The following is a 21,076-nucleotide window of genomic DNA, read 5'->3' on the forward strand; positions in this document are numbered from 1 at the left end:
TCAAATTAATGCTAATTATAGAAAAACTCTTCTGGTCTGGAGGGATTTAAAAACCCTTTCTTGTTGACTTTTGTTACTAGTGTTGGCAATATTTATGGAACACGTTTCTATATGTAGAAAGAGATAAAGGAGTAATAGTAATCCTGTGCTTTTGTTAAATTCCCTCCCCATAGCCTTTCATAGATTGTAGCTGCATTTCATCATGAATGATTTTGAAAGCTGTTGCTTGCTCTTCTGTTTTCCTTAAGTGCAAAGTCATCTCAAGAGCAATATATTTTAATTCTTCCCTAATTATTTTTCTATTTCAGACGATTCAGGAAATTAAAGCTCTTTTGGCAGCACAGTATATTAGATCTGCTGTAACCACATTTCATGTGATGTGAGCTGGTTTAAAATCCCTTTTCTATTAGATTAGTGATTCTAGTTTAACATATAAGTATTTAGTATGCATTATAGCATCATATAGTTAATTTAATTTGCTTTTATGCCTTACAGTACATTTAATAAAGTGATTATTTAACCATTTACTACCAACGAATTACACTGTGATATAGAAATTAACATTGCCTGTAATACATGAATATATACAAAGCAAGTTGCAAGTGTCTTCTTAAAGAAAAAAACAAGGACCACATTTATTCCCTAGTACTGTGGTTATTTTGTCTTTCCTGCCCGAGTTTTGTAAGGAAATTTTTAAAGGAAAATTTAGGAGCTTGGCTTGTATAACCAATGGTGTGCACATGGCTTTCTAAGTGTGTTACTTCAGGAGACACCTCTGTATGTATTTTGTTTTAATTGTATATAGGTGGGGCTTAAAAAACTGCTTTAAATAGTATGTTTAGCAGCATGTGGCCTGGTTTTGTCGCTTTTTTTCTGCAAGTCTTAAGCACCCCAGGAACATTTACATACCAAGAGAGAAGGCAGATGAACCTCTGCAGAAGCACAATAAGATCAACTGGTTGCAACTGCAACACAGATATCTCGTGTATCACTCACAAAGACATTCATAAGTTGATTATCAATTTTTTAAAAATCTTACCAGTGTGCCCAGGTGGCCAAGAAGGCCAATGGTGTCCTGTCCTGTATCCAAACCAGCGTGGTCAGCAGGACAAGGGCAGTGATCCTTCCCCTGTGCTCTGCATTGGGGAGGCCACACCTGGAGTATTGTGTTCAGTTCTGGGCCCCTCAGCTCAGGAAAGAGATTGAAGTGCTGGAGCGGGTCCAGGGAAGAGCAACAAGACTGGGGAAGGGACTTGAGCACAAGCCCTATGGGGAGAGGCTGAGGGAGCTGGGCTTGTTTAGTCTGGAGAAGAGGAGGCTTAGAGCTGAGCTCAGCACTCTCTAGAACTACCTGAAGGGCAGTTCTAGCCAGGTGGGGATTGGTCTCTTCTCCCAGGCAGTCAGCAATAGGACAAGGGGCCATGGGCTTCAACTCTGCCAGGGGAAATTGAGGCTGGAGATTAGAAAGCAATTCTGTGCAGAGAGAGTGGTCAGGCATTGGAATGGCTGCCCAGGGAGGTGCTGGACTCACCGGCCCTGGAGGTTTTTAAGCTGAGATTGGCCATGGCACTTAGTGCCATGATCTAGTCAATGGACTGGAGTTGGACCAAGGGTTGGACTGGATGATCTCTGAGGTCTTTCCCAACCCAGTCGATTCTGTGATTCTGTAAACTTTTGTTTTCAGTAGTATAAATCGTATGGCTTTTATTTCGTACATACAGACTAGATCCCATTGAGACAAATACAGTGATATCGCAGTGCTTGGTTTCACAGTGCTCTGCATTTTCCGCAGAAGTAATATCTGTAAAATTGTGCTACTGAAAACCCTGTTTGCTTTCTTTTGCCTTTGCTACAGCATGGCTATCCAAGTTGACAAGTTCAGCTTCGAGAGCTTCCCAGAATCCCCCGCTGATGGGACACAGTTTGCGAATGCGAAGCAGCTGGAAGAAGAAAGGCAACAAGCCAAAGGTCTGGAGATTAACAGCAAGCTGGATATTTGCTGGAAAATTATATCCTTTCATAAATACTTGCTTTAAAAAACATATAAATATATGCCCTATGACATGTTTTATTTTAGAATTTAAGTCACTTTATAGCAGTGTTACCGACAAGTAATTAGAACTATGAAGCTTATCCTAATTACAGACTGTTTAAGGTTAATTGTGCTTTATATTATTTAGATGATGCTTGGGTCTTACTAGAAGGCTTTTTCTAGAGTCAACGAACCTGCCACAAACCCTTTTTTCACAACTTTTTTGCAGAAATATAGTTAAGATTGATGAGTAATAGTTTTATAGAGTCAGATTTTTCTGTCGTTCCCCACACCACGTAACTGAATCATAAAGAAATGCATGAAGCTGGATTTAGAGAGTTTTCATGTAGTTAATTACATTTGGGCAGACCAGAACATATTAGAAAAATCTATTTCCAAGTCCTCTTTAGAGATTTAGTAATAGATCTGATCTTGAGTAGCCTTTTTAAGGCTTGGAAAGGACTTGCGTGATGACTTAGTCATCCTAAACAGAAAATCCTCATCATCATTCTAAAGTCAATAAAAGTTTGCCTTATGATTATTAATAAGAAATTACATTCAGTTTAGAGTTGAAATAAGCCACTGTTGTTGCTGTAAATTTCATGACTTCCATAAAAAATCTTGTGTGCCTGTCAAAAGTACAATTTTCATGATTTTCATCAGGGAAACATCCTGTGCATCCAACCCCAAGTCAAGGGTTGATATTCACCATCTTCCAGGACTCAGATCATCCTCAAATTCATGCGATGGGTGGCAGGAGATGAGAGAAGAACATCGATCAAATCATGGTTTATCTTTAAAGTCTTTTTGTGGTTTTAATTGTGCTTTTATCTAGTGATCTCAAATGATTTTTTGTTAGTAATTATTAAATTAGCTGTACAGGATTAGTCAAAGGCAAGATTTGAGACATAAATGAGATTCCTGGTGCCTGGTTCCATCCAGACACCATTTCAGACAGAGTTTGTTTATGCAAAAATGTCAATATTTAACCAGCACTCACTTAGAAAATTTGTGTGTTGTGGAATGATATTAATATTCTTTGATAGCATAGTTGAATTCTCACACTGGCATTGAATGCATAGTTGTAATAATTTTGTCAGGATGTAAAAATGCATCCTCATTCATTTCTGTTGCTGGGCAACACTGTTTACATCCATTCTGTGTTCTGTATTTAAACCTAATTTTGATACCGAAACTGTCATGACTGACACATAGGTCAGTACCATAGAAAACCAATAGAAAAACGCATGAATTCCATGTGCTAAATTCAGTACAAACACTAGTTTCTATGTTTTTAAGATTTGTTACGAATGTTCTCTCTGTTCCTAGAAGAAAAACTATCCTAATGCAAAGCAATGAATTGCACAGGTACTTAAAAATTCTTGAAGAAGCGTGTACGTTGTTTTCCAGATTTCATGTTCCAACTAGAATCGAGTCTTTATCATCCTTTTATTTCTTACGGTAACATTTAGATGTGAAGCAGTACCAAAAAAAGGTAAAATTTCCTCTCACTTCTGTTAAATTTGAGAAACTTTGTTTCCAAGACATCTGTCCTCCCACCAGACTAATTTGAAGCTGGCCAGCAGCATTTATTTTGGACATACTGATGGACAGACAAAGAGGGAGAAATGGATGGATGGCTCAACTGGATAAGCCTTTCTTTCCTTCTGAAACCAACCTAAATGCAGCCAAGAGATAAAAAGTATTTGCAAAAATACACAGGGATATTGTTGCTTATATTTCTTACTAGAGAAGGCATTTTTGAATGTTAAGAGTGAGCGGTCTCTTTGGTGTCTACCATCCTTGAGCTTCTTTGAGCTCTCCAGCTAACCTTTCTCTCCTAAGTCTATGCATGAGAAGGGGAATGTATATTTTAGAGAACATGGTTCCCACAATTTTGTTGTAAGTAACCTTATATTGCCTACAAGGGAAGGGCTGTATTACTGAGCTTGTGATTCCTCAAATTCTTATTGTATTGGTTGATATGATATGAAACCATCACGTAAACAAAGGCTTCAAACTTTAAATGTGCACATTACATTGTTTGCAGTGAAAAGTTAGTTATATGGAACACGGGTGATGGCCAAAAATTGTTCACAAAGGATGGGCACTTCAGGCTGTTTCTGTGTCTTGAGGAGCACCAGAAGTATTTTTGAGTATGGAAAGTCCATTTTCCATGGCTTTATCCATTGAAATATTCAGCATTTCAAGTAATGAGATTTTCAGTGCTTTATATATGAATGTATTGTAAAACTTGATTGATATTCATATACTTTTGGAGAGATGAAGGCAGGAGGTAAAGACAACACAGCATATTATTAAATTCAACCTTTGTAAATTTTTGATAGAACGAAAATTATTAGGAAAATAGACCTTCTTATGAGAAAGCTTTCTGCTATGCCATTTCAATTAAGAAAAATTTTGGAGTAATGTAATTTAGTGTATCTTTGAGATTATAAATGTATTGAGATAATTTAAATTAAGAACATGCTGTCTTCTTTTTAAGCATCTGTTAGATGGCATCTGGTATCAGCTTAACAACTGGGGTTTGTTTTAACAGGATTTGAACAGAGAAAGCACATGTAGTATTAAGCTGGCCAATATTTACAAATTATACTTCTCTTCCTATTTTCTAAACATTTTAAAACAAATTTTTTATTTTATTTGGGGACCTTCTATGCGTTCTGACTCATGGATCACAACAATAGTACAAAGTATCCTTGGAAGTTCCTAGAGTGTTGAATTTCCTGCTGAGTGCTCTAAGATTTCCTTCTTTTTACTGATACTTAGTACCTGAATTCTTCAAAATCTTGAGTTAAGAAACCTCATGTTCCCCATGTGGAAGGTGAAGGGCAGGTTAAAATTCTCTTTGTGGCCTTTGCACACTTGGTATTAGAACCACTGTCAAAGAATCACAGAACTGTTGGGGTTGGAAGGGACCTCTGGAGATCATCCAGTCCAACCCACCTGCTAAAGCAGGTTCACCAGAGCAGATCACACAGGAATGTGTCCAGGTGGGTTTGAATGTCTCCAGAGAAGGAGACTCCACAACCTCTCTGGGCAGCCTGGTCCAGGCTCTGGCACCTCAAAGGAAAGAAGTTTCTCCTCCTATTCAGATGGAACCTCCTGTGCTTCAGTCTGTGCCCGTTGCCCCTCATCCTGTCATTGGGCACCACTGAATAGAGTCTGGTCCATCCTCTTGACACCCACCCTGGAGATATTTATAAACATTGATGAGATCGTCTCTCAATCTTTTCTTCTCCAGCTGAACAGCCCCAGTTCTCTCAGTCTCTCCTCATAAGAAAGATGCTCCAGACCCCTCAGCATCTTCATAGCCGCTGGACTCCCTCTAGTCATTCCTTGTCCTTCTTAAACTGGGGAACCAGAACTGGACCCAGAACTCCAGATGTGGCCTCACCAGGGCAGAGCAGAGGGGGAGGAACAACCTCCCTCCACCTGCTGCTCACACTCCTCCTAATGCACCCCAGGTACCATTGGACTCTTGGCCACAAAGACAGATTGCTGGCTCATGGTCAACCTGTTGTCCACCAGAACTCCCAGTAGATTATTACTTTTTAGAGTATTCCATTGATTGGTGCCATCTGCATTTTTACTTCAGAAATTCATATATGTTCACAATTATTGCAGAGAATTTGCTCACATGTAGGTGGTCCTCAATTTTAGAAGAATAAACAAAAAATTTTCTATGTTCAGATAGTGGGATTCTAAATAGGAAGCAGAAAAGGGTTTGGCTTGCAAGACGGACCCCAAAGCCTGTAGAGTGGTGCAAGAACGGGGAAGCATGGGAAAGGGGAAGTAATGGGTTAGGATCACCCAGTCTACCCTGAGGTGTGATCAGGAACCCACATCAGATGCTTACACCTGAACTTGGAAAAGCATGTGAAGTTGGAATTAAAGGTCAGCGTGTGCTTGCAGAGCTGTGGTGTCATCGGAATTTCAGGGTCAATGGGTAGTTTGTGTGAACAGGATGTGCTGATGGGTGGATGTTGGTTATTTAGGGAGACTGGGCAGAGGTGATGAGGAGGGGTGGTTGTTCTCTGTGTAAAGGATGGCTGAAGTGCACAGGGAATCATGAGGAGCTGAGGGATGGGCCAGCTGAAAGCTTTTGGGCCAAGGACAGCAGAGTCCAACAGAGTGATGTGGTGCTTATTTGTTACAGACCACCCATCAAGAAGCACCAGTTTTGGGCCTCTCATCATAAGAAGGACATTGAAATACTAGAGAGAGTGCAGAGGAGGCGACAAAGCTCGTGAGGGGTCTAGAGCACAAGTGTGATGGGAGCGGCTGAGGGACCTGGGGAGTTCAGCTGGAGAACAGGAGCTGAGGGGAGACCTTCTGATCTCTGAACTGCCTGAAAGGAGCTTGGAGCATGGAGGGGGTTGGTCTCTCCTCCCAAGTAGCAAGTGACAGGACAAGAGGAAATGGCCTCAGGTTGCACCAGGGAAGGTTCAGATTGGATATCAGGAAAAATGTCTTCACAGAAAGGGTCGTCAGGCACTGGAACAGGCTGCCCAGGGCAGTCGTGGAGTCACCATCCCTGGAGAGGTTTAAAAGGCAGGTAGATGAGGTTCTTAGGGACATGTTTTAGTGCTAGAGTTAGGTTATGGTCGGACTCGATGATCCTGAAGGTCTCTTCCAACAGAAGTGATTCTTGGATTCTAAGAATTTAGGAGATTTCTGGAGTACTTCAAGGACACTTTTTTTGCACAGGTGCTGGATTTGGTGAGTGCTGTGCAGGATCTGCTACTTGAAAATGATCAAGATCCATTTGGAAGGGTGCAGTTTGATGGCAGCCTTGGCTACAGTCACCCTGAGATGGTGGAGTCCTGAGGTGCAAGTAGCATGATAGTGACTCTGGACTTCAGGAAAGGAGACTTTGGGGAACTGGTAGGCAAATGGACCTCCAGGGGCAACCTTCTCAAAGCCCCAGAGTTGCAACAGTCAACAAATACATCTGACTGTTCAAACAAGATGTATCATGAGGTGACTGGAGCAAGTTGCAGCCAGGTAAATTCCCAGTTAGGTACTGGGAAGAATACTTTTCATAACACGGGTCCTCAAATAGCAGAACACATTGTCCAAAACTGCTATAAAATTGATGTCTTTGAATATATTGAAAAATTCTGGACAAGGCCTTGAACAACCTGATGCAATTTCAGTATTTTACTTGCTGTGAGCTCAGGGTTGGACAGTGACTCTGGAATTGCCTTTCAATATAAATTTTGGGATTTGTGCAGCCACGCAGAGGGCAGAGAATGCTGACAACTAAATTCCTGTTCTCCCCCATCTCTTGCTCTCCTCAGGTCTGATTGCAGCCAGAGAAATTTTCTAATCTACTGTGAAAGAATTGCTGTTTCAGTGAAATGAGACTGTGACATTTTGGAGTGATTTTTGTGAAAATATTCCAAACCTGGCACTAACAGCCTTTAAAAAATGAAACTTCCAGTGCTACCTTAAATATCATGTTCCATTTCTAACTTTTCAAACAGTTCAACGATTTTTTTTCTTACTTCACTATTCATTTCTGTGATTTATTTGAGGCCTGTCCTATTTACAATGTTTTCTTACATTTTTGAAATTGTATTCTGTGTACCCCTTCCTCACTTTTTTCTTTTCTATATTTAAACCTGATTGCCAACATTTTTTCAAAGCACATTTTCTTTCAGACGTATGGCTGACATTCTCCTGCAGTATAGATGTATTCTTCTCAATGTGTGGGATCCAAAGCTGGAAGCAATGCTTCAGGTGAGGTTTCTCGTAGAATAAAATCCTTACCTTCCATGTTTCAGATATGATGCTTGCTCTGAGAACTATTCATGACTCATTTTGCAAGTGTCCCATGTCTGATTGATTTTCTTTTTTTGCATGTGTATAAGTTGGGATATAAGTTGGGGAATGAGCTGTTGGAGAGCAGTGTAGGGGAAAGGGACCTGGGGGTCCGTGGGGACAGCAGGATGACCATGAGCCAGCACTGGGCCCTTGTGGCCAGGAAGGCCAATGGTACCTGGGGTGGATGAGAAGGGGGTGGTCAGTAGGTCAGAGAGGTTCTCCTGCCCCTCTGCTCTGCCCTGGGGAGACCACACCTGGAATATTGTGTCCAGTTGTGGCCCCTCAGTTCCAGCAGGACAGGGAACTGCTGGAGAGAGTCCAGCGCAGGGCAACCAAGATGCTGAAGGGAGTGGAGCATCTCCCGTGTGAGGAAAGGCTGAGGGAGCTGGGGCTCTGGAGCTTGGAGAAGAGAAAACTGAGGGGTGACCTCATTCATGGTTACAGATATATAAAGGGTGAGTGTCAGGAGGATGGAGCCAGGCTCTTCTCGGTGACAACCAATGATAGGACAAGGGGTAATGGGTTCAAACTGGAACACAGGAGGTTCCACTTAAATTTGAGAAGCAACTTCTTCATGTTGAGGGTGGCAGAGCCTGGCCCAGGCTGCCCAGGGAGGTTGTGGAGTCTCCTTCTGTGCAGACATTCCAACCCGCCTGGACACCTTCCTGTGTAACCTCATCTGGGTGTTCCTGCTCCATGGGGGGATTGCACTGGATGAGCTTTCCAGGTCCCTTCCAACCCCTGACATTCTGGGATTCTGTGATTCTGTGGTCCAGTATAACTGACAAAATAATTATTCTCAACTATCGTTTATAGATTTGTTGATTCCTTCCAGGATGATACTTGGAACTTTTCTTCATTAAATTTCCTATGAGTGATGTTCCACTCATTTATTAGGTTTGTGAACAGTGACATCTTTTCCAGATACATAAATTTTATGAATGTTTTTGTATTTCATCATCTAAGTAGCCAATCAGAATTTTGAAATTATTATGCATTGGAGAGAACCTTGAGTCATCTCATTTGATATAATGTCTGAGCTTGACAGCAAACAACTGATAACCATTATTGACATTTACTTTTCTGTTTGTCTGCTCAGCTTTTGATGACTTTATCTTGAGTCTACATCATAATTAAGAAGCTTTGATTATGAGAATATCACATGTTGTGGAACTTTTGTACATTAGGAAAGGTTTCCTTAGTTGGATAGAGCTTTACATTTCCATGCAGCTTCTTAGCATCAACAATTGCTTGCAAAAGTTACTGTTATTTAAGAACCTCAATAACTGCTTGTAATTAGTCTTAATAATAAAACACCTCAATGATAATCAAGCAGAAAGCTTAAAATATGACTAAGGCTACTGTTATAAGTAAGCTGTGATCATTAATCATTTAAATTTGTTTTTCATAAGTATAATTTTTATTTATGAACATTTGCTGATTTGTTTCTGATTGTGTGCACGCTTCCACCTGTATTTATTTGCAAAGGAGCTGAGAAATATGCTATTGAAAATAAGTCTTCTTAGAGGATGCAAGATGTGGAATGCTGCAGAGAGAAAAAGCATGAGTAACTTTAAGATAAAAAACATTTTTAAAATTCTATTATATTTTTAAGCAGTAGGCTTTAGAAAACACGCTGTGTTATAATTGTGTGTACCCAGCTACACATTAGACAATCAAGATATTATAAAACACTAAAATTTTCCTTGGGGAAATAACTAGTTCATTTGACTGTCACTCAAGTTTTCAGTATGAAACAGTTTATATCATATTCAATCTGTTGCTAAAGAAACGCGAAATAAAAGTGTCTACTGTGAAAAATTAGGGTTTGGGTTTTACTTTATTTATTTTTAAACAGCATCTGGTGGTTGTGTGTTCATTGGCTCTGAGGTCCCGGTTGAAATTCACCCGATTGTGCAAATGAAAATGTCTTGAACTGCCAAATGTGAACAGTTGCGGTGGAAACTGGAAGTCAACTCAGTTCTGGCTGGTGCACGTGTTGTTAATAATAAATATTTGACCATTGGAAGTGAGGCCGGGGTCAGTAAACGCATTTAAGAATCTGATTCCTCTGGAAGAGCAGGTGTATTATCAAAATTTCAGCAAAACGGTTGTAGGTTTGGTTAAGTAGATTCTACAAGGTCAGACTTAGCTTTGACACCCAGAACTTTAATTTCTGAATCTTACACTTCCATCTTTATAAAGTTCCACTTTGAGCTAAGAATGAAAGGATTTATTGGCAACCCTTGTTCCAACTGCTTTGATTTCGTTGACTTCTAAAGGCTTGTCTTAGAAAACAGGCGAACTCTTGAGTTAAGCTTTTCTCTCTTTTTCCTCTGACATTTTATTGCTGCATATTTTGGTTACTTTTCATCTCCAAGAAGATGAGTTTGCTGCATTATTCAGTTTGTATTTGCATGATAGCGAGCAAATCTATATAATTGCCTGGTATATAGTCAGGAGATAAAAATCAATGATACGAAATTCCATGCTACAGTATTTTGTCCGTTAGGAATGGTTAGACCATACCAGCTATACTGAGTTTCTTTGTCAGCTTCAGTGATTTTTGTCTTTGAGCCTGTTTGGCAGCGGAGCTTAAGCTGGACTAGATGCTTAGTGAACTCTGTGGGCAAAATTTGGGTAGTTGTTAAAAACACAACACATTTTGGGGATTTTTTCGCAAGGTAAAGCAACTTCTTTGAATCAGTTTGTACAAGTTGGGCATTTTGATGATGTCTGAGTCCATTTTTCCATATGTGTGGGAACACTGCACTGAATTCCTCTGGTACTGCCAGGTCTTCCTGCGAAATAATCTGAAGACAGCAAGGTTGTGTTGATTAAATAATAATTTAGGTTGGAAGGAACCTCTTCGGGTTGGTTGTAATGCCCTGTCGTGCAACTCGTGTCCATTGCCCCTCTTTGTATCACTGTGTTTCTCCAAGAAGAGTCTGGTTCCACCTTCTCTATAACTTCATGCTATGACAATAAAATTTCTCCTTAGCCTTCCTCTTCTTCTCAAGACCAAACAAACCCTATTCTTTCAGCTTTTAATGTTTCATGTGCCCCAGCCCTGTAATCAAGTAATTCTCCATGGAATTTTATCCTGCATTTCAGTGTCTTAAACTGGGGAAGCAAAACTGGACACAGGATTTCAGAAGTGTCCATCTGTCATTTTTTTGAGGTATAGCTATACATACTTTTGACACCCAATCTAAGAAGTAGTTGGTTTCCAAAATAATCCGGACCTGTGTTGAATTTGAAACTGCAAAATGTATTTTCCTTGCGAATACATGAATCTGCTTGGATAGCGCTTACTGTGATAAAGTATGGAGAATCACCTATTTTATAGTCATTTTATAATGGTATCTGAGACATTAAGCTTTCCATGGAGCTTTAAGCAGTAAAAATTTGTAATATTCCAGGCACCACAGTGAGCCAGTTGTAAGTACATTACAGTTAAATTAGTTTAACGTTACAGTTAATGGCAGCCACTCTGTTTTAAAACTTCTTTTAAATACTACCTTTTTATTAGTGTTTTCTCTCACTTATGTTCCATACATTAAAGATGCGGTAACAGAATTATTTATCTGCTGTATCTATAAGGTAATCCAAATTGTGTATTCTCTATCCTATAGCTTGGTTTCTGGAAATCATTCTGTTGTGTTGGTGTCCTGGGTCTAATTTTTTAGCAGCGATGATTTTCTAAGGTCATATTCTGCTGCCTTCAATTTTCCAAAGAGGTGCTTTGCTTTAATGGTGTTTACAGCTTTCAGACTCTTTGGGATTTGTGATTTCTTCATTTGTAGCGCTTTTAGGAAAAAATCTATTTAAGCTTTTTTTTTTTTTTTTTTTTTCCCTGAGCATAATGAGAATATGAAGAAAAAATTTGTGAGAATGCTATAAAATATATCGATTTTCCTCTTCTATCATCTTCTTGAGCTCCTGAGTCTCAGTCGCGTGTTGTTAGATCTCATTTTGATCTGAGGTTTCAAGACTTGTCTTTTAAATTTCCTGGAGAGCCTGTAAAATTGTGTCCTCTGGTCAAAATTAGTTATCTGCAGTACTTGTTAATTTTCTTTGAAATGAAATGGTTGAGAATGGGATGGGATGAAGTTCAACAAGGCCGAATGCTGGGTCCTGCGCTTTGGCCACAACAACCCCCTGCAGCGCTCCAGGCTGGCACAGAGTGGCTGGAGAGCAGTCAGGCAGAAAGGGACCTGGGGGACTAATGGACAGGAAGCTCAACATGAGCCACCAGTGTGCCCAGGTGGCCAAGAAGGCCAATGGTGTCCTGTCCTGTATCCAAACCAGCGTGGTCAGCAGGACAAGGGCAGTGATCCTTCCCCTGTGCTCTGCATTGGGGAGGCCACACCTGGAGTATTGTGTTCAGTTCTGGGCCCCTCAGCTCAGGAAAGAGATTGAAGTGCTGGAGCGGGTCCAGAGAAGAGCAACAAGACTGGGGAAAGGACTTGAACACAAGCCCTATGGGGAGAGGCTGAGGGAGCTGGGCTTGTTTAGTCTGGAGAAGAGGAGGCTTAGAGCTGAGCTCAGCACTCTCTAGAACTACCTGAAGGGCAGTTCTAGCCAGGTGGGGATTGGTCTCTTCTCCCAGGCAGTCAGCAATAGGACAAGGGGCCATGGGCTTCAACTCTGCCAGGGGAAATTGAGGCTGGAGATTAGAAAGCAATTCTGTGCAGAGAGAGTGGTCAGGCATTGGAATGGCTGCCCAGGGAGGTGCTGGACTCACCGGCCCTGGAGGTTTTTCAACTGAGATTGGCCATGGCACTTAGTGCCATGATCTAGTCAATGGACTGGAGTTGGACCAAGGGTTGGACTGGATGATCTCTGAGGTCTTTCCCAACCCAGTTGATTGTGTGATTCTGTGAGAACATACTTTGCAGTCAGATGCTGTGCCTGAGTTTTGCAGAAAAAGGACTGATCATGTTTAGGAGCTGTTCATAGAAGCTCAGATTTTTTCTTTTTTAACCTATTTTTGAGGAAGGTGGTTCCAGTAGTTTTGGAGTTGTTGGTCGAAACCTTGACCAGTCTTGCTGGGAGTTCGACTCTTAATTATGGTGAGAGAGCACTTCACCTATGGCTGTTTCATTTGAAGATTACAAAGTTGGAACAGGAGTGTTTTCGAGTCTCAGGATCCTTGCCTCTCTTGAATTTTGTTTCTGTGTGATCCTCCTGCTCTGGGAAAGCATGACCCGAGCTGTAAAGACGATAGAAGTTTTACCAGAGGATTTTCAGGGTAAGGCCCCAGAAACTCATATGTTTTGTGTGTGTTCATGAACGAGCCGTGCTTGCTCCACCTCCACTTCTTTCAGTCTGGCCAAGATAGGGACTTGTTGTGGTACAAAACGGTACCAAAGCCAGCAAATGAAACTTTGGCCAAATATTAGATGGTGCTTCAAATCCATTGTCTGAAGTCAGGGAATTAGATAAAAGAAATCCAGTGCTCTTTCTGTTAAAGATATATGTTGTCTTGGTTGATGCATCACACGTGAAATTATTATTATTACGCAAGTTGTTTTGAAGCCCTTTAAAAATAGAGATTTCTCGTTTTCCCAAGAGGCTGTTTCAGCGCTTCACTGTCCTTAGAGTGAACATTTCCTAAGATCATTTAAGACACACCTTGAGGTGTTGGAGCAAATTGAGAGAAGGGAACGGAGCTGGGGAAGGGGCTGGAGCACAAGTGTGATGGGAGCGGCTGAGGGACCTGGGGGGTTCAGCTGGAGAACAGGAGCTGAGGGGAGACCTTCTGATCTCTGAACTGCCTGAAAGGAGCTTGGAGCATGGAGGGGGTTGGTCTCTTCTCTCAAGGAACAAGTGACAGGATGAGAGGAAATGGCCTCAAGTTGCACCAGGGGAGGTTCAGATTGGATATTAGGAAATATTTATTCCTGGGAAGGGTTGTCAGGCATTGGAACAGGCTGCCCAGGGCAGTGGTGGAGTCACCATTCCTAGAGGGGTTTAAAAGGCACATAGATGAGGTTCTTAGGGACATGATTTAGTGCCAGTGTTAGGTTATGGTTGGCCTCAATGATCTTGAGAGTCTCTTCCAATCAAAATATTTCTATGATTCTCTACGATTCTAATTTTTCCTCATTTTAGTCTGAGCGTGGTCCTGAGCTCCTCATACAGGGGTGAGTAGAACAGGAACCAGTTTCCGTGTCTGTGTGATTCTGGTGTGATGTTTGCCCTCAATACCGTCACTGTCGCTGTATTGTCCAACATCCCTGTATCTCCACAGAATCGGCATCGAGCTGGTATTCAAAGCTCTCCTAGCCCACATTTGTTCTGTTTTTATTGCCTGATTAAATTTTATCCTTTTTGTTTTCAGGTTGCTCTTAATTTGTCATTTTGAATTCTGATCCTGCACCACATAGTCACAGGTTCTGCATTTTTACGGCTTCCACGCTTTTTTTCCCTTGTGTTTTAATATGGTTCAGGTACATTTTACCTTTGCATCTTCATATTAACACGCCTCAGTGGAATTAAGCTTTTATATTCCGAAGATACCAACTGCTCTAATTATTACTGTTAGCCAATTCATGGGTTAATAAACCAAATATGTAGCATTAACCTTTAATGAATCTCTAGCTTGCAGTTTTGATTTGCGGTAATAAAAGTTGTACGTGTTACATGCTCGTCTTCTCTCCGAAACAAAATTTTCCTTAATTCCAATTTACCCTTCCTTGAAGCGTGAAGGGGAAGCAAGTGTGGAGGGTGTTCTTAATCAACTGGTCCTGGAGCATCTACAGTTGGCTCCTCTCCAGTGGGGTGAGTAGTGTCAACATCTATTGATGATCTTTTTCGAGGATATACTGGCAAGTAATTTTTAGCAGCATGAGAATGATCATGTTTTCATTTACTGGTAATCTACGATACAGGAGAATTTGGTATGAATTTTATTTTCTTTTAGATATTTTACTTGGCTGAAGATAAACTTAAATTGATACCTATTTTATTTTAAGTATCACTGTTCAGTGGTTTAAATATGAAACCTGAGTACACACTTCTTTCTGTAATTTGCAGTCCTAGTTATGTTGTATGGGAGATGGCTGCTACTTAAATTTTCACTTTGCCTGACAGTATGTGTTTTGAAAGGAATTTCTCTAAAATATTTTCACATGGAATCGTAATATACTTTGTGGCATATTTGCATTACTAACTTTTTAGGTACAGAAAAAGTTGTTATTCTGTGTAATGGGGAAGAACAATTCCTCTGAATTTTGCTTTTAGAATGATGTTTCAACAATGAAATACTGAATTAATTTAAATTTGAAGAGTCCTAATAGGTTCTTAGCAAGGCTTGTTTAGAGGCTTTGGAACATGGAATGGTTTATCTCCAGCACTTTTATGTCAGTTACAAGTTTCAGAACAAGTCCCCAGTAGCAAATTTTGCTATATGCTCCTTATTTTAATTCATTTGATGACTTGGAAAGGACCAGTTTTAAGGAACAATGATCCATCACTATTGTCTGCATTCTAAAATGACCCCAATCTCTAGTATTTGTGTATTCTTTGGAGTATTTAGGTTGTTTTCAAGCCTGTGGACCATCCTCGACTCATATATTAAAACTTGTAAGCACTTTGTTTATACATGAGAAGGTTAAAACTGGTAAAGTTGTTTATCATAAACCATCTGTTTCTTAAATCATGCTTATCTGGCTTCTGTTCTTCAGAGGATTCAGGGATTTGGTGGCATTTGCTTGTATGACCAGTTTTGGCTGTGATTACCTTGGTCCTCATCAGTAAAACAAGTGGTTTACATCAGATGCGTGTGATTTCCTTGGTTTTCTTCTTTTAATTTTCCTTTTTAAAATGCCGAATTCTGCTATTTTTGTAGTAAAATAAGCTTTTAGAGTCATAGGATGCTAGCTGGTATTCCTGCCTAAACGGTGATATTCATAGATACTTTGATGCACTAATTGGAAAACATGAACGTAGCACCGATTTACCTTAAAATCTTATTGCCTGTGGAGCTGATAAATTCTCAGGTTGTTGCTTAATTCAGTTAAAGAATTCCGGCTACTTTAGTTTTCAGGATGTATGACCAGCAGACAAAACTCTGTGATATTCTCTGCCTCACAACCATAAAATCTTTTCAAGCACAATCTCTTGGCTAATTATGGCTTACATGTTAATTATCTTTGTTAAATCAGGGAAAAGGAGATCATGTAGGATCTCAAATACTTGGTTTCCCACAGCTTAAATATGATATGTCCTTTTTGAAAGTTCTGGTGGAAGAAAAGAGTGGTTTGCAGAAGTCTACTTTATTTTTATGTCTAGTATCTTCTCAGTATGAAGTTACTATTGCATATATTATCTATTTTGTATAACACAAAGAATATGTCCATGTAGAGATTATCCGTGGAGGTTATTGAAAAGGACATTTTGATTAAAGGCCTGATGTTACCTGAAAACAAAAATTGAAAATTAAACCATAACTTCAAATATTCAGTAGTTAAGTCTTTGCTAATTGGTTTCACAATGTTGTAACCACGTATCCCTGCCTGGAGTCATCATGTGGAAATCTACTGCAATCCATCCAGAAGGTGAACCATGGCGATACAGGCAGATTTTGGTTTTATTGATATGTGGGATGAAGGAGGAATTAAAAGATTGTTGTTTTGTTTTGTTTTGTTTTTCACTTTGGTGTGTGGGACTAATAAGGAGTTGTTGGACTGTCTGGACAATCAAGAATGTATGTGTACATGTACACATGTATTTAGACAAAGTGACATGTCTGTTGGAGTTTAATTTGTCTTTCAATGCCAGAATCTGTGTCTTATTTAACACTTAAAGGCATGGTAAAGTGTTATGCGTTTCAAATGCAAGTTTTGTTTTCCGTGTCTTTTTTATTTTTCTTGATATTTTGAAGTGATCGACCTTAACTATTTTGTAAGAATCAGCTATTTTAGTAGTAGTAGTCTGCACTGAGTACCAGTAATGAGATAGCGTTGTGCAAGCTAAATTAATTCTTTGACCATTAACATTTCTACTAAAAGAGAACTGTAATCTTAATATGTATAATTCATAAGGTGTGCTGGTTTTGCTGAGATCGTGTTAATTTTCTTCATAGTAGTTAGAATATTTTTAGTAGCTAGCACTGTATGAGAATTTAGTATGAGAATAAGGTGATGACACACTGGACTTGCCATGGAAAAGAGTCCATGTTCTTGGGACAGAGTTAATTCTTTCTTTCCAGTAGCTGTGCTGTGTGTTCGAGTTGATATAAAAAGAATGTGAGAACTCACTGATGTTTTGGCTCTTGCCAAAGAGACCAAGGACTTTTTCAACTCTCCAGCCACAGGTACTCATAGAATTTGGGATAGTGCACAGACTGGACAGCATCCAGATTGATATCCAGGCTGGCCAATGAGATATTCCCTTCCATTAGCATCATGCTTGGTATTTGGCTGGAGCTGTCTTTTGCAGGTCATCAGTTCAGCTTTTTCCCTTTTTACTCTCTTTCTGGGATTTTCTGTATGGGACAAATGTTTGAGAGCAATTGCATTGTGCATCACTTCTATCTATCTATAAGTATCAATAATAATAGCAATTAATATTATTTTAACTTCTCTTGCCATCTTATTAAACTGTTCTCATCTCAACCCACGTATTTCCTCCCTTCCCTTTCAATTCTCTCCCCCATCTCACTTTTTGGGTGGGAGGATGAGTGAGCGGCTGCGTGGTCCTAATTGCCAGCTGGGGTTAAACAACGACATAAGGCAATAGTCTACAGATCTTCTTTTCTCTTCCTGCCTTGTCCAATATTTTGATGTCATTTATAAGGTGACATCAAAATATTGGCATCAAAATGCTGTAATATTATGGTGTCAGATTTTTTTTCTCTTAATTATAACGCACTGTAGTCACATCCATGCTTCGTTTTGAGTTTTGCTTTTCTTTGTGTTAAGGATATATTTTATTTTAATGTGAATCCTTTAATACTAGCCATCATTATGATATAATCTCTGCATATATTGCCTGAAAATTTTGCCTTAGTGTTATGCAATAAAATTGATTCTATGAGTCTTCCGAGGGTTTTGCTATATTGATAGTTACATTGAAGGGTTTACTTCATTATAAATGCTCACACTGAAACATGAATGAATATTTAAGATGGTTTTGATTTTAAAAATGACCAGCTCTTGTTCAAATCCGTAGAATCAGCACTTCAAAATTCCTTTTAAATTTGGCATATTTAATTCATATTAGAGTTAATATTACATTTCTCAAATTAGAAAAGCATATTGAAATAATTTTTCATGTAAATTTGACAATCCTGTCTTTTTTCATTAAATGCCAGGCAAATAATAGAATTAGAAGTTAGTGGCATTGAAGTTTTGTTCTGAAGGTTAGAAGTCAGCTCTGAAATTTGTCAGATAGAGGGGAAAAATGGCTTTTTGTGAACAGTGTTGGTTGTGATTTCATAGAATTAAATGACTGGGGAAGGGAAAAGTATTAAAACGTGAGGAATAATAAAAAAGAAAATATGTCAAAGGCCAGAGAGAGGGTTCTTAATATGTTGTTAAAATTGATTTTAAGATTTGGGACATCTCTGTAAAACGGAGTTGTCTATTAGGGAGGTTAGTAAATCACGTGTAATTGAAAAACATAATCTTGCTCAACACCACCAAGTTCAATGTTCTCTAAAATTTATGACATATTTTCTTTTTACTGCTGGGCAACAAACCAAATGTAGGAATAGATGTGGCTTTAAGGCGAATATATTAATATCATCAAATCGAGGAAACATAGCCTGTGAAGCTTAATGAGAACCAAGGCTCTTCAGAGGTGTATGTCGTGCAAGTTCTTTGGATAGATTTGAAAATGATCCAATGGAGGCGTTTGTAGTTGCTGGCTGTGCGATATGTTTTCAATCTTTGTTTGAATTATGTTGCTACCTTTTGCAAGCAAGCAAAATTCCGAGACCCAACGCTGATCAGTTTGATGCCACTCTTCTGCATTTCATAGCAAAATTATCATAGGTACAAATGCTGTGCACAAAATGTTTTTATTGAACTTGAAATAGCCTCAGTTTAAAATAGGCTGTCGATCGAACCCTGAGTATCACACAGAATCCCAGAATGTGAGGGGTTGGAAGGGACCTGGAAAGCTCATCCAGTGCAATCCCCCCATGGAGCAGGAACACCCAGATGAGGTTACACAGGAAGGTGTCCAGGCGGTTGGAATGTCTGCACAGAAGGAGACTCCACAACCTCCCTGGGCAGCCTGGGCCAGGCTCTGCCACCCTCACTCACCATGAAGAAGTTTCTTCTCCAATTTAAGTGGAACCTTTTGTGTTCCAGTTTGTACCCATTACCCCTTGTCCTATCACTGGTTGTCACCGAGAAGAGCCTGGCTCCATCCTCCTGACACTCCCCCTTCATATATCTGTAACCATGAATGAGGTCACCCCTTAGTCTCCTCTTCTCCAGCTCCAGAGCCCCAGCTCCCTCAGCCTTTCCTCACACGGGAGATGCTCCACTCCCTTCAGCATCTTGGTTGCCCTGCGCTGGACTCTCTCCAGCAGTTCCCTGTCCTGCTGGAACTGAGGGGCCACAACTGGACACAATATTCCAGGTGTGGTCTCCCCAGGGCAGAGCAGAGGGGCAGGAGAACCTCTCTGACCTACTGACCACCCCCTTCTCATCCACCCCAGGTACCATTGGCCTTCCTGGCCACAAGGGCCCAGTGCTGGCTCATGGTCATCCTGCTGTCCCCAGGACCCCCAGGTCCCTTTCCCCTACACTGCTCTCTAATAGGTCATTCCCCAACTTATACTGGAACCTGGGGTTGTTCCTGCCCACATATAATTCTCTACACTTGCCCCTGTTATATTTCATTACATTTTTCCCTGTCCTACATTAAAATGTGAGTTACCTCTTGCACAAGAGGTTCCCAACACTTCGAATGCTGTACACAAATTTCACCACAGAAATTTCTCCTACGTAAAGCGAAATAAGCTTAACTTTCTTCACTACCTGCAACCACAAGGTAAAGATATTTTTTCATGATGATCATTAAATGTTAAAGAATGAAGATTTATTAGAGAAGTTTGATTTAGGAATTTAGAACAGTCGACACCTGAAAGTGCAAAATGTTTTAATATATTGGGCAAATAATTTTCTTTTTCTGTAGAAACAGAATAACTGAAAATCAGTGATTATGCATGAACTCTAGAGACAGTATTTACAGTCATGTTCTAAGAAACATACATTTGTCAAGCTTCACCATGGGAAAAGTCAAGAAATAGCTTTTTGCTTTCATTCATTCTTTTATTTCATTCACTCATTTCATGTGTTCTTCACGTCTTTGTTCGTAATAAAGATGAATTTTAAGACAATTTGCAATGTTTAAATTAATCATGGATACCTTTTGTTACATATGATTAAAGGGAAAGCTAACAATACTGCTGCTGCGTGCTGCCCAGATCATCATTTAAAAAAGTGATGGTTGGTAACCAAAGTCTTTTTTACTTATAGGTAGAGAATGCTACACATTTTGTTGTGGGTTTGCAATAAACCATGTGTCTACTCGCATCTCGTAGGCATATTGTACTTAGAGAAAACTCAAAAACTCAGAATTGAGGGGTAGTTTTAAATTTTCCCTCAAAGAGAGTTGGAATCAATAGGAGAGGTAGCTTTAAAAGTGTTTTGAAGTGGTTTATGAACATGTAGTTCATCACTGCTTGTTTGGAAGGTCTGTCCAGTTAAATTTCATGTAACGTCTTATGGAAGCATTACTTTAAAATAAATTATCTTAATAGTTCGTTCTATGTTTTAGAGAGCACCAAATCAGAATCAGTTTTCACAGTTTATATATTTCATGGATCTTTAATTACTGAAACTACTCACCCATTTTATTTTACATTTTCCAGAGTGACCTTAGGCTTTAATTAAATCTTTCTTTCCACAATTTATGTGATTAACTCTTCGGGATCGCAGCAGTGTCAAATCACCACATCCTGAATACAGAAGAAAATAGTTTAAAGTATTTGTCAGTGGACAGATGAGTAAATGATACATTTATAAGCCCATGTTTTGGATGCTGTCTTGACACCATGGCAGGTTGTTGTCCCCAAGGACCTGGTTAAAAAGAGCCAGATCTCTGCGACATGATCATTGGTAACAGTTTTGATTTAGTCGGGTCAGTCCTACAATATTGCTCTGCCCACAT

General features: G+C 39.8%; 1 protein-coding gene and 1 long non-coding RNA gene across 5 annotated transcripts in view; one reads left to right on the forward strand and one right to left on the reverse strand.

Annotated features, from left to right (window-relative positions):
• LOC309436619 overlaps nt 1-21,076 on the reverse strand; it is a 481,462-nt gene that overhangs the window by 431,236 nt on the left and 29,150 nt on the right. The window lies entirely within an intron of this gene.
• TRAPPC9 (trafficking protein particle complex subunit 9) overlaps nt 1-21,076 on the forward strand; it is a 517,306-nt gene that overhangs the window by 229,248 nt on the left and 266,982 nt on the right. For all 4 annotated transcript variants that reach the window (XM_082045894.1, XM_082045896.1, XM_082045897.1 and 1 more), the window contains 2 exons: nt 1,856-2,009; nt 14,578-14,668. In XM_082045894.1, the coding sequence (XP_081902020.1) occupies nt 1,856-2,009; nt 14,578-14,668 (245 nt within the window). The remainder of the gene's footprint in view (nt 1-1,855; nt 2,010-14,577; nt 14,669-21,076) is intronic.

This window comes from Streptopelia decaocto (genome assembly GCF_964273445.1).
Source record: "Streptopelia decaocto genome assembly, chromosome: 2".
NCBI classification, from domain to species: Eukaryota; Metazoa; Chordata; class Aves; order Columbiformes; family Columbidae; genus Streptopelia; species Streptopelia decaocto.